Here is a 13,233-nt window from a genome sequence, read left to right on the forward strand (position 1 = left end):
TGAAAGCACATCATAATGCAATTACATAATATTGCAATATCAAGCATGCTAGCATATAATGCACATAATCAGATACTACATGTCATCTCATGTGATATCAATCAATCAGACAGACTCAATCTACCCCGCTCATCAACTTCTATCTAAATCCAGAAACTTATGCTCTGATACCACCTGTTGTGGGGACCTCGGGTGCTAATCAAATCTTATAGGGCGATTAATAACTAAAAATAGCTAATCTGCACTACCAGACATTTGGCGACGCATAACCTTACATTTGGCGACGCAAAAACGCGTCGCAAAAAGATCGACAATTTTTTTTTTTTTTAAGGAAGTAGGCGCGGGCGCTCCACCTTAGGCGCGGGCGCTCCTAAGGCTCGGGCAAAGGCACCCAAGGTGCCTTGGTTAGGCGCGGCCGCGCCTCCTAGCTGGGCGAGCACGCCTAGGACTCGGGTTCCACACCAAAATAGCTGGAAAATGAAGATTTTGCCCCTGTTTTGAATCTCAAACATCCTATAACATTACAAACATGAATCATGCTTCAAAATATAAGCATAATCATGCATAACCATGAGTTAATCAAGTAACAAAACATGGACTTGATATACAACTCACTAGACGTTACATCCTCTTGTTCTTGACCAACATACATGTCTATATGTTCCAAGTACTAAACAAACTCAAGTTCAAGATACAAGTTTGACATAATCTCTACTTCTTATACCCGAAATCACCACTTGCTAATCTCTCTCTCGAGCTATTCTTGTCGTTTCTGACCAGCTCCTGCCCCACCTATTGCCATGCACACATACAAAACAAAGCAATAGCCGGATACCTTCGGTAAGAATAAAATCCCAGTATAAACAACATAAAGCGCGAGATAATAAACGTGAATGCAATGCATATGGCAAAAGAGGCTATCAAGCTGATATCAATCGAATATAAGTTCTTGGGATCCCGAGAAAATAAAATCTTCAACAAACACCAACTCACCCAATCGAGGTGATGTCAAATACTTTATTTCCTCTGACTTTGGTGCAACTATAGTGAGTCTTCTGGCTCTGGAAGTAAGTCTACAATCCGTGCCACTCAACTACAGCCCTCCAAACGTCATATGCACTCTAGGCCTTTCAACCCTCTGTGCTTTTCAGGCTGGAGTTCACGATGAATGCAACATGTTTTGTATGCATTAAATGCTATAAAACACCTTGAACATTTAATCAAATAAGCAAGCAAAGCAATCAAAACATCTAATCACATAAAAATACATAAACAACTAAGTATATGATTAACAAGGGAATACTCGAAACAATAGCTATTTCGAGCATTCTATCCCATCTGGATTAGCTGTCATTTATACCTTTTAATAGCACGTCTGAAAGTACTTAAAATCTGCAATTACATGACATGATGAACATATATCAAAATCTGCTCGAAGTCGTTGCAATTTAATCACTCAAACTACTTCAAACCTCAAGCGTTTTCTATTCCGATTCGAACGTTGAATTCCCGAGTTTCGAACACTTCACACCAAATCTGAAAATGAAGTTTCACAAGCTCAAAGATCAGCTTATCATTCAATCTCCAGGATAGCCAACTCAACAAAATCGAAAGTGTATCAATTCGGAAATCGACGGCGTAACGGCTAAAAACCGGCAATCCAAACAATATCACAAGCAATCCAACAAGCAAGATAACTCATAATATCATCTCAATACCATAAAAATCATCATAATCAGATAGGATAGGGTTCGAATTTTTCTTGCTAAAATCGTATAAAATCCGAACGACAGTCTTTTTCCGAACCGTCAGCGAATACGTAACCAGCACTAGTTGAAGCACATATATAATCAAAAAGAAGAACAACCCATCTTCAACATAAAAATAAAGTCTGAGAAAAGTGAATGAAACTTGTACCAAAACGAAGGTCTCGGAGCGGTGATCGCAGATATATATTTATCTGAAATTTCTGACAACCGAAACACACAAAATCGAAGCTTTTTAAGAGACAAAAATGGAGTTTTGAGGTTTCAGCCGTTCTTCCTTTTCTTTTCTTTTCTTTTCTGTTCATTCACGTGTAAATTGGCTGAATAAGGTATAAGTGTAGATAAATATTAGCCAAATTGCAGTTTAGTCCCTGAACTTTTGGCTATTTGCAATTCAGTCCCCGGAAAAGCGATTTAATTCAATTTCAATCCTTATTCATTTAAGAATATTAGAATTTAATTCTAAACTCTAAATATTCCCAAATTAAATATTCTCGAATTAAAATTAAATAATCCCGGGCCTTACACTTTGTGTTTATTTTAGGGGACGAAATCCTCTGCTACACTTTGTGCTACAAACCATGCTACACTTTGCTAAAAACAACCTCGTTTGCACAAATTATTAAAAATTAAATTTATTAAACAATATGGATTAAAATGAGATATATATGATTTATTATTCACAATTAATTCGATGTTTACTTATAAAAATAAAATTTTATTCATAATCACTCTATATCCTATAGAATTATTTTAATAACTATCTTAGAAATTATATCTGCACAAATCATATCATGAAAATAAAAAGTTAAATATTTAACAGATATCAAGTCTACATGCCTACAAGTCGTCAACTCCATGTCGGAATCAGAACAAAGTTGGACTACTAAGCCATTGCGGTTAGGGGTGTCAAAACTCAATTCAACCCGTCAACCCGACACGACTCAACCCGAAAAATATCAGGTTAGGGTTGGAGGTTTTTGGGTTTGGGTCGAATCGGGTTGACCCAAAAGCTAACCCGAAAAAATTAGTCGGGTTCGAGTTGGTTCGGGTCAACCCGGGTCGACCCGAAATGACCCAAAACTTTTAATTATTATTATTTTTATATAAAATTAATATAGATTTACTACATTTTTATACATTGTATGTTTGAAAAAAAATATTATATATTGATATAATATATTTTCGTCATTTAATGTTTATTTTGTACAATTTTTATTTTTAAAATATTTTTTTAATTTTTTGTAATAGGTATACTTTAAATTTTCTACAACTAAAAGTTCAAATTTAAATTATATATAAGCTTAGATTTTGTTATTATGTGATTAAATTAAATATTATTATTATTATTGTGTGTTTTGAATTTTTATTTAATAATTTGGTTAAAAAAATAAAAATAAAATTGGGTTGGTTGGGTTAGTCGAGTTCGGATTCGGGTTGGGCATTTTCGTGTTGATTCGGGTTCGGGTCGGGTTGGGTTTGGTTTGAGAAAATTTATAAAATTATTATCGTCAACCCGACCCGAACCCACCCAAATTGAAAACCTAATTGCGGCTATTTAGCTAGAAAGAGTCCAGATGTGGTCCAATTAGACAGATAGAATCAAGTGGCCCAAATTCGTGTATTTAATTACTTAAATTTGGGCCAGGGTCCAACTAGTTTACACACTACGGGCCTCGACCGAGAAACTGGTTTACCTTTAAAAATTTATATATATATATATATATATTTTGCTTTAAATCTTTAATACATTAGCAGTAACTATTTTTGATGTGTTATGTGGGTATGTGATTCAATTTTACTTCTGCATATTTTCTTACATAACTTTGATGTCGTGGGTTTACTAATAATTTACAATTATACATGGTTTTTTTTTAAAAAAAAAATTAAAAAACATTTTTTAAAAGTAATAATTAAAATATGTAAACATGTGATCCGTACTTTTGACTTGACTTTTGGATGACCTAATCGGGTATGTAAAGAAATTATGATACAACGAGGATTAAAGTCCAAATAATTTTCAATATTCAACTCATAATAGTTTATACTTCTTTATTTCAATGTTTATTTATTTTATGCTCTATGTTATTTACTCACGTATCAGACTTGTTATCATCAGAAAAAGACGAATACATGTGGCAATCTCCTCCCACAAAATATTCACACAGTTTTACCCGTAAATCGATGTCGATTTTCTGCACATCGAATAACTCATGACCAGAAGTTGTAAGAGATTTTTTACGAGGCCATTCAAATGGTTAAGTCGCTATTGATATAAAACTCAAGATAAATGTAAGTGTGTGTGTTATGAATATCTAAAGTATGGGGTCAATCTCTTATTTATGGACAAACCCTACGACGAGCATTTTCGAATGCAAAGATCTGCTTCTCTTTTAGATTCAAAACTTTTTTCTTATCAAATATTTTTTCTTTATCCAGAGATATGGTGATATCTTGACAAAGTAATAATGGATTTGATTTGGTATCATTTTTTTTATCTCTCGTAACTATGTACCTTTTAAGCTCGGTCCTTAGTCCTCAAACCCCAAGCTTCTCCGCTTCTTTACAAAGTACCTCTCTTTTCCAATATCTCATGATCGTCTTCTCAAACGACTTCTCTTTCTCCACTACCCCATGTTGGTCCTCGTAAGAGCTTGGGCTTGAACCTTCATTCTCAGCTTCCTCGACACTTTTTACCATCTGTTCAGCCCGACGTCTCGATCATATTGGGTTTGCGACTCCCACTCCCGACAGATCGATCATCTAATCGCCATCGACCAATTAGGTCATCGATTCGTCGGCCCCAACTCGGGATACTAGTCAGTTCTTACTCGGGTCAAAACTCAGAATACTACAAAAATATCAAGCATCAAAATTAATCAACCATACATCTCACAAGTTACAACATACAAAAATAGGTGGAAACCAACTAACCAAGTGTAGTAAAAAGATAGGAAAAATTGAACTTCATCTTTTTAATTTATCAAATGTTGGGAAGTCGAGGGATAGTTTCAAAATTCATTTTTTTCTTTCAGAAATAATTGAATTTATAAATTACGAAGAAGTGAGTAATGTTTAAAAACAAAAGAGAGAAATTGAAAAACCAAAGAGGTCGTGTTTGATCAATAAATAATTTTGATATCAATCTTTTTACCAGTATTATTTTTTGTAAAAGCTGAATCAGCGTCTCATTATTGTTTTAAAGCCAAAGATACAAAATAAATTATTTTTAGTTTATTGGAAACACTTATACCGAATATACGCAAATATTTAAATCTGAAATTATTTCAAAATTTATATTCACAAATTATTTAAATTTATTTTAAAGTATTTTTAAATTAGATAAAAAAATCCCAACCAAATCAGGCCAAGAACAAATCTCCAATTTCAAAACATTACAATTTCCCAAAAAACAAAAAGTTCAAAACATCACCAATTTGTCATTTTACGACATTATCCCTTTGCTTCCGCTCGAAAAACATAGATATTCAAACCCTTTTTCGTCTTTCTAAATTATAACCCAACCTCCTCAAAACCACGGAGTTCCAAAAATCTCCATCTCCTAATCCACACCGTTCGTTACACGGCAATCGACGGTGAAAACACCGCTATATATGTGTTTAATTTTTTTTTTAATCCCGAAAATATACGTACACATATACATACAGAATCCGGGCCCCGTCTCCGAGAGCAAAATTGTGTGTGTTTTTCCTCTCTCTAAAATCGACGAAATTCGATCGCTTCTTCTTTCTACAGATCCCTAATTTTTTTCATAACTATCGGGAAAATCTGGGCGATCGGTGAGTTTTTTCAGCTCAATCACTCTCCAAAGATTGTTCGATCATCACTTGTTACTGCAATCGAATCACTATTTTTGGTTAGTGTGTTTCCCTATTTTTATGCCTTATTTTTTATTGATTGCATCACTGTTATTGGTGTTCGACACCGATTTTAGTTCGCAAACACAGTGATTCTGAATTTTTTTATACCTGTGTTTGGATGACGGGCAAATGCGTGTGTATCTATGTATTCCTTTTAACTTGATAAATTTATGGGAATTTTTAGGGTAAAAAGGTATGAGAATTGGAGGATGAACGATGCCGGTGCTGCGTAGTGGAGTGCGCAGAGGCCGGAGAGGGAAGCAGCAACAGCAGCAGCCACCACATAACGACATCAATCAAAATCCAGACAAAGATATCATCCCAGTTGTTGAGGAGAACGCGGCTATTGCAACAAGAACAAGGAGAAGAAGAGCAGAAGCAGCTGCAGCCGTCGCGGTTGCTGAGCCCGTGGATGACAAAGTAGTTGCCGCTGTAGCAGCTGTCGAGGTTAGGGAGGTCGAGGAGCAGGGAGAAAGGGTTTTGGAACAACCAGAAAGGATAGAGGAGGTGGGGGAAAAGCTGATGGACGATTACGGAAGTGGCGGGAAGAGCCCTGACAAAGGGAATGCCGGCGATGACGAGTTAGCCGCAACACCTATCCCAGAAAGGGTGAGACTTTATGTACATATATTATAAAAATTATATTTTTATGATTTTTTTGTATTAAGTTTTGGTTTCATGATCTATTGGTGAGCTTGTATCTGAAGCTTGAAGCTTTTCCATCTTGATTGTGGAAAGCGGGATCTCAGATTTGTTTGTGAACGTATTTGAGTTTAGATTTGTGTTTTGATAGATAAGCATTTCTTTTTGGATATTTGTTTGCATGTTGTGCGTAAGTGGGAGGTAATTTATATACTGTAAGAAAGAAGATGGAAGCAATACTTTTAACTAACGTCTCTTTGATTATGGCAGTGACTGAATCACTTGTTCTGTCAGCTTAGATTATTGTATAATATTGCTGGTGTGAGACTACATGTTGGAGTTGAACTTTGTCCTTGTTTACTTCTCATACTTTGGGGCTGGGATTTTTTGGTGAACACTTGTCCGATGCAATTAGATTTATACGTCTTTTGAATATCTTCAGGCATCTTTTCCCTTGAACATTTCCCACTTTCCACTTGTCCATTGTCCGTAAGTAAACTTTGATCACCAAAGCCATGTATTTTCCTTATTTAGTTAAATTTGCTCACTCAAACCTATCTGGGTACTTGGATTTCATGTAGATCGTAAACTGAAGAAAAATATCCCACCTGTCCTAATTGAGTAATTATGTTCTTATATTTTTGTTATTTTCTTTTCTAGCTGTCGAATGCATGATTGTGATTGTGCTTTATGCTTAGCTTGTCAGAATTTGAGTTATGCTGTCATCTTGAAGTTGTGAATGTCCTAGGGGTTTTATCGCATACAATCCTTTGAAATTATATTTTTCTGGTCTTGTAGGGCCATCGAGATTAAAAAAAGAATGCTCGGACGTATTAGTTAGACTATATATTGAAGAACTGAGTGTGTAAAAGATATTATGTTGTATGCAGTTGAAGTTTACAAGTGAAATAGCAGCGGAATCTAATCAACCTTGATTTGCATTGTTGGGTGCTTATTATGATATAAGATACCCAATTTTGTTAATTAATTTAACTCCAACGTTGTGTGCTACAGGTTCAGGTTGGTGGTTCACCAATGTACAGAACTGAGAGGAAGCTTGGTAAGGGAGGTTTCGGACAAGTATATGTCGGCCGCCGTGTTTCTGGCGGTTCCATCAGTGAAAGAACGGGCCCTGGAGCTACAGAGGTATACATTCTGCTTTGACCAAAGTCAAACATTTTCATGATCTTCCTTTTTATATTTACGTATCTGTGCTTGCATTCACCAGGTGGCCCTAAAATTTGAACATCGTAATAGTAAAGGGTGTAATTATGGCCCTCCTTATGAATGGCAAGTGTACAAGTAAGTAATGTACTGTGATGCTTTGGGTGCTAGTTGTTGATGCTATGGATGTTTTACTTTGAAATTATATTGTGCTCAGTACTCTGGGTGGAAGTCACGGTGTTCCACGAGTGCACTTCAAGGGTCGACAAGGTGACTATTATGTGATGGTATGTTGGTCACTGATTTTATCCAGTTTGCTTTGTTTATAAAAATTTTTCCTCGCCCCTTTTGATTTATGATTGTTCCATTGATCAGTTGGAGACTTCATTTGCAGGTCATGGATATGCTTGGACCAAGTTTGTGGGATGTGTGGAATAATAACTCCCACACGTGAGTGGATCATCTCTAAGATACAAGTTTTTGTCAGTGATTGGTAATTTACCATTGCTTGATTACCCTTTTATGTTGTCAAATTCAGGATGTCTGTTGAAATGGTCGCATGCATTGCTATAGAAGCACTATCTATATTGGAGAAAATGCACTCGAGAGGGTGAGATTTCTTCATCGCTTTATGGAAGTATTTTTACTGAACGTTTCTATGTTTCCCTTGACTCTACTCATGTGTGTGAATCTCTGCGTAAGCTTCCTCGAAGCTTTATGGAATTCTTTTATTGCTATATTTCCCTGGATTCTATTCATGCGTGTGAATCTCTGCATGAACCAATTTCTTTTCCTGATCTCAGAATGAAAATAGCTAGCAGGAGCAGAAACTCATTGGCATGTCTGATATTTCAAGTTTCAAATTAATAAGAAAAACATTGAAAACTCCTTTTGCTTTACAGTATTATTGGCCTTCATCAAATGTCAGTGGGAGATGTTTAGACTCTAGTTAAGTTTTTCTATGTAGTGACTAGTGCAATTGATGTCTTTTATTTGAGCACAGCTGTTTGTTTGATGCCTAATACTTTTTGGAATTCAAAGAAAAAAAAAAAGAAAGACAAACATAACTGGGTGAAGTTTTTCATGCGTGAATAAGTTAGGATTTTGATCTATGTTAATCCCGATGAATTTCTTACATCTGTGAACCGCTAGATGAGATGAAGTTGCTTTGTTGGTGCTATAAGAATATAACTTTTGATGGTTATTTCTGTTGATATTATAGATTTGAGGAATACGTTTGGTGACTTGCCTAATATTTAAACATTTGCAGGTATGTCCATGGGGATGTGAAGCCTGAGAACTTTTTGCTTGGGCCTCCAGGGACCAGTGATGAGAAAAAATTGTACCTGGTTGATCTTGGTTTAGGTACTTTATATTTGTGTCTTGGTTCATCATATAATTTAGCATCATATTTTGAGAAATCATTCTATTTCTTTTTGCACAATCAGCTACTAGGTGGAGAGATGGAAATACAGGTGTGCATGTTGATTATGACCAGCGGCCCGATGTTTTTAGGTATGTCTCGAGATTTATTTGGGACAATGACATGTTTTCATTTTATATTTTCTATTTTCTTTCCATTCTCACCCATGTCATGATGAAGGTATGGCTGATGTTAATCATATGATTAATATTATCGTTATTATTTGTAGTGGTAGTAAATTTTTTTCCCATTTCTATCATAATGTGCTGTTGCTGAAGTGTGTGTTTTTCTGGCCATCAGGGGAACCGTTCGATATGCAAGTGTTCATGCTCATTTAGGTAGAACTGGCAGCAGGAGAGATGATTTAGAATCTCTTGCGTATACGCTCGTTTTCCTTTTGCGTGGGCGTTTGCCTTGGCAGGGATTTCAGGTATGTCTGTGAAATTACTGTGCCAATATTCTCCATGTGCAGCTATTTTTAATTGTCAGTATATGCTTATTTTGTTTTTGCTTCCTACCCTTCTCCCTTTCGGCTCTTTTCTATTTCTGAAATGATTCTGCTTTTCCATAGGGTGAGAACAAAGGGTTTCTAGTTTGCAAGAAAAAGATGGCGACTTCACCCGAGGCGCTTTGCTGCTTCTGTCCACAACCATTTAAGTTGTTTGTGGATTATGTAGTAAATTTAAAGTTTGACGAGGAACCCAATTACGCCAAATGTATCTCCCTTTTTGACGGGATTGTGGGACCAAATCCAGAAATCAGACCAATCAACACTGAGGGTGCACAGAAGGTGATCATGCCAAATTCTACTTGTGGAAAGAAGTTTTCCTGGCACAAAATTTAGCTGCGCGTCTAATTTTATATTTTGCACTTCAAGCTTATCGTTCAGGTTGGTCACAAGAGAGGACGACTGACTTTTGAAGATGAGGAAGATGAACAACCTAAAAAGAAAGTTCGCATGGGAATGCCTGCTACGCAGTGGATTAGCATTTACAACGCCCGTAGGCCCATGAAGCAGAGGTAGTTATCACTGATTTCCTTGTTTTTCGTTTCCTATTAAATAAATTGACGAGCTTTCGAATAATTGTCTAGTAAATGGCCATGTTCCATGCGATCTCCATACCAATTATTTTACCTTCTGCTTGTAAGATTTTTCCCTGTTTAATGGGAATTTTTGGATTTTGCTTGCACCTCAATAATTCTAATTCACTATTTCTTCTGTTTGTATTGCAGATATCATTATAATGTGATGGACTCAAGGCTTGCGCAGCACATCGAAAAGGGTACCGAAGATGGCCTGTTCATCAGTTGTGTGGCATCTTGTCTTAATCTGTGGGCTCTAATAATGGATGCCGGCACCGGCTTCAGTGCTCAAGTTTATGAACTCTCGCCGTTTTTCCTCCACAAGGTACCTTATTCATGACGAGAATAAAGTATTACCTTCTGTCTTTTCTTTTGACATACAGAAGTTGCGAATTTCAAGCAAATTTTGGAATGCGTACAGGAATGGATATTGGAACAGTGGGAGAAAAATTTTTACATCACTGCAGTTGCTGGAGCTACAAATGGTAGTTCATTGGTAGTAATGTCTAAAGGTAAGCTTATCATCCTTTGTTAATTTCTGGTGGACGTCATAGATTTGTTTGACTGATTTTACTATGTCCAAGTCAGGAACTCAGTATTTACAACAATCTTACAAAGTTAGCGATTCATTTCCATTTAAATGGATAAACAAAAAGTGGAAGGAAGGTTTTTATGTCACATCCATGGCCACATCTGGAAATAGATGGGCAGTCGTCATGTCTCGAGGTGCAGGATTTTCAGATCAGGTATTTGTTATTCACCATAATCACCTATTTTCAATTTATTAAATCATCAACGACGTACAATCTAGGCTGACCGTGTAATTATTTGTGCAGGTGGTGGAGCTAGATTTTCTTTATCCAAGTGAGGGCATCCATCGCCGTTGGGACAATGGTTACCGCATAACTGCTACAGCAGCAACTTCTGACCAGGCTGCACTGGTTTTGAGCATGCCAAGAAGAAAACCCGTTGATGAAACACAAGAGACGCTTCGCACATCTGCTTTTCCCAGCACACATGTCAAGGTTCATTTCATCTGTCTCATAGAATTACATCTTTTTACTGTGGTCTTTTACTGCTCGATTCGTGGACACTAACAGATCATTTTTGTTGGTTTATTACAGGAGAAATGGGCCAAAAACTTGTACATTGCATCCGTTTGCTATGGCCGTACAGTTTCGTAGATAGCCTTCTCCCTGTTATGAAAGATGTTGCTGCCTTGGTTCAAAAACTGGAATTTATACTGGAAATAACCTGGATTCCTGCTCAAGCATCTGGGTTTTGTTATAAACTTAACGGTGCTGCGACCTGTCAGTAGTAGTGGTAGTCTAGTAGTTAGTAGTTCGTGCAAGGTAATTTACCGATGGCTCATTTGCATGCGAAACCGAAGATTGATTGTCTTCACTCGTTGCCATAAAATGTGTATAGTTCCCTTTACGATAAATTTTCTTTTAGTTGTACGAGTTAACACGGTATTATATTACCTATCGCAGACACAAGATTGAACCTCTAATATTTATTTCATGTCTTAGTGCTTATTTCTTTACCTTTACCTTTATGCCAAATTTATTTATTAACGCGAGTTCATTGAACTCGATTTTTCCGGGTACGTCTATTTCTCCAAACATGACTCGTTTTAATTTTTTATTAGGAAGATGGAACCCAACAACCCATTTTCAGGGAATGGCAATATGATACCCAAATAATAAGTAATAACCATCTCCAAATTAAAAAATAAAAACCATTTTATAATCAACTATTAAATACCCGCCGTGATTGTGAGAAGCCATCTTGTGCCTCACGGATGATTTGATTCTCTTTTATGCTTTATGGCTTTTCTTTTTTCTTTTTTTTTTTTAAAAAAAAATTTAAATGAGAAAGGTTAGATCAACTGAGAAGTTAACCTCGTAAGTCAAATCGGTTCAGCTTCAGGTTATACTATACTTGGAAGTGTTACTTCCTCTGTGTTTTGGTGCAAACTCAATTGATCATCTGATTCTAACATATCGGGAGTAATACTCTTGATATAATATAAACTTATCCATTGCAATCGGAATTGTGACCCTTCAACAGACTGTTGTGGGTACGTGTGTGGATTTTATTTATTCGTCATTAAATTGGATTCTAGAAGGAAATTTTTCTTGAAGGAGGTTTTAGGCTTTTAGCAGAATTTTAAATTTTAAATTATTTTGTACGGTGGAATCACGTGGTGATAGGGCAAAGTTAAACTATAATGAATATTTTACTACCCTTCGTGATGAAGAAATTACGCTCAGATTCGAGCAAGTTCAAGCTCTAACGTTCATGCTTTGTCTTATCAAAATATTTTTAAGAATCTTAAAAAGTTAGCATAAACTTTAACCACAACTGGTATCTTCTCGTACAACGTTGTTAGGGTGAAGGTGAAAACTTCACTAAAAAGTCATATGTCATCGTGTTACTGTTTTTCCATTTTTCAACATGATCCTCTGCTGTTTTCTAAGAACAGCACCTTGTACTGTTCACGCAAAACGCTACCGTTTTGCTAGCTGTCAATTTATTTTTCGTTTTTTGTTTTTGTTTTTGTTTTTTGTGTACGGACTAAAAGAGCATTGCATTTCATTTTGATAATCACGTTACCTCCTTCATTTTGGCAATATAAAATTATTTTCTTTTCTTCTTGCTTATGCTATTTACATGTATTACAATTTTTGTATGTTAATGTAAATAAAAAATTTATTTTGATATATAAACTATTAAAAAAATATATTTATTTATTATAATTTATAAGTTTTTAAAATATATTTTAAATGTATATATGATTTCTGTAAGAGTGTGATTTTATTATTATATATATTAATATAAATACAGTAAAAAAGTATAATTTTATTATATTAAATATGTATAAATATACAAGCAGTAAGTCAACTATTTGTTATAATATAAAATTTAAATAAATTTAAATTTATTTTTTTATATTTTTTATTCATAAAATAAAATAATTTTAAAAAATAAAATGGTTATTTGAATTTATTACAAATATGAATTTGTCAATTATCAATAATTCGTATCAAAATGAATTTTATTTTGTTAATGTTTTGAGAATAATTGTTTTAAAAAATAACTTTGAAGCTATTTTGTAAAGAAAAAAAAATGTAAACGAACCTCAAAAACAAAAGAAAAAAGTAAAGTTATTGAAAAAGGAAAGCACTTTCATTTTTTCAAAAAGAAATTAACCGCACGCAAAACGATGACGTTTTGTGTGAACAGCATGAGGTGCTGTTCTTTGAGACTC

General features: G+C 35.2%; 1 protein-coding gene across 2 annotated transcripts; it reads left to right on the forward strand.

Moving 5' to 3' along the window:
* Positions 1-5,436: 5,436 nt before the first annotated feature.
* LOC140880025 (casein kinase 1-like protein HD16) lies at positions 5,437-11,511 on the forward strand. 2 transcript variants are annotated; one of them, XM_073284115.1, is made up of 17 exons: positions 5,437-5,643; positions 5,832-6,256; positions 7,304-7,435; positions 7,518-7,591; positions 7,671-7,740; positions 7,848-7,903; positions 7,992-8,063; positions 8,724-8,818; positions 8,902-8,968; positions 9,177-9,306; positions 9,448-9,666; positions 9,754-9,896; positions 10,110-10,284; positions 10,381-10,471; positions 10,548-10,705; positions 10,796-10,984; positions 11,084-11,511. In XM_073284115.1, exons 2-17 carry the CDS (start codon positions 5,864-5,866, stop codon positions 11,141-11,143), a joined length of 2,124 nt encoding a protein of 707 aa, XP_073140216.1. In that variant the 5' UTR covers positions 5,437-5,643; positions 5,832-5,863; the 3' UTR covers positions 11,144-11,511. The 2 variants fall into 2 exon arrangements, with proteins under 2 accessions (XP_073140216.1, XP_073140299.1); XM_073284198.1 differs by having other exon boundaries at positions 9,766-9,896.
* The last annotated feature ends 1,722 nt before the right edge of the window (positions 11,512-13,233 follow it).

This window comes from Henckelia pumila, chromosome 1, assembly GCF_033568475.1.
Source record: "Henckelia pumila isolate YLH828 chromosome 1, ASM3356847v2, whole genome shotgun sequence".
NCBI lineage: Eukaryota > Viridiplantae > Streptophyta > Magnoliopsida > Lamiales > Gesneriaceae > Henckelia > Henckelia pumila.

What these genes read in the sequence shown, in the direction of transcription:
- LOC140880025 (XM_073284115.1), top strand. Translation starts at nt 5,864, where the DNA reads ATGCCGGTGCTGCGTAGTGGAGTGCGCAGAGGCCGGAGAGGGAAGCAG. An exon ending in ACACTGAGGGTGCACAGAAG is followed by an intron (nt 9,667 to 9,753) that starts GTGATCATGCCA and finishes TTGCACTTCAAG; the next exon opens with CTTATCGTTCAGGTTGGTCA. An exon ending in CGTAGGCCCATGAAGCAGAG is followed by an intron (nt 9,897 to 10,109) that starts GTAGTTATCACT and finishes TTTGTATTGCAG; the next exon opens with ATATCATTATAATGTGATGG.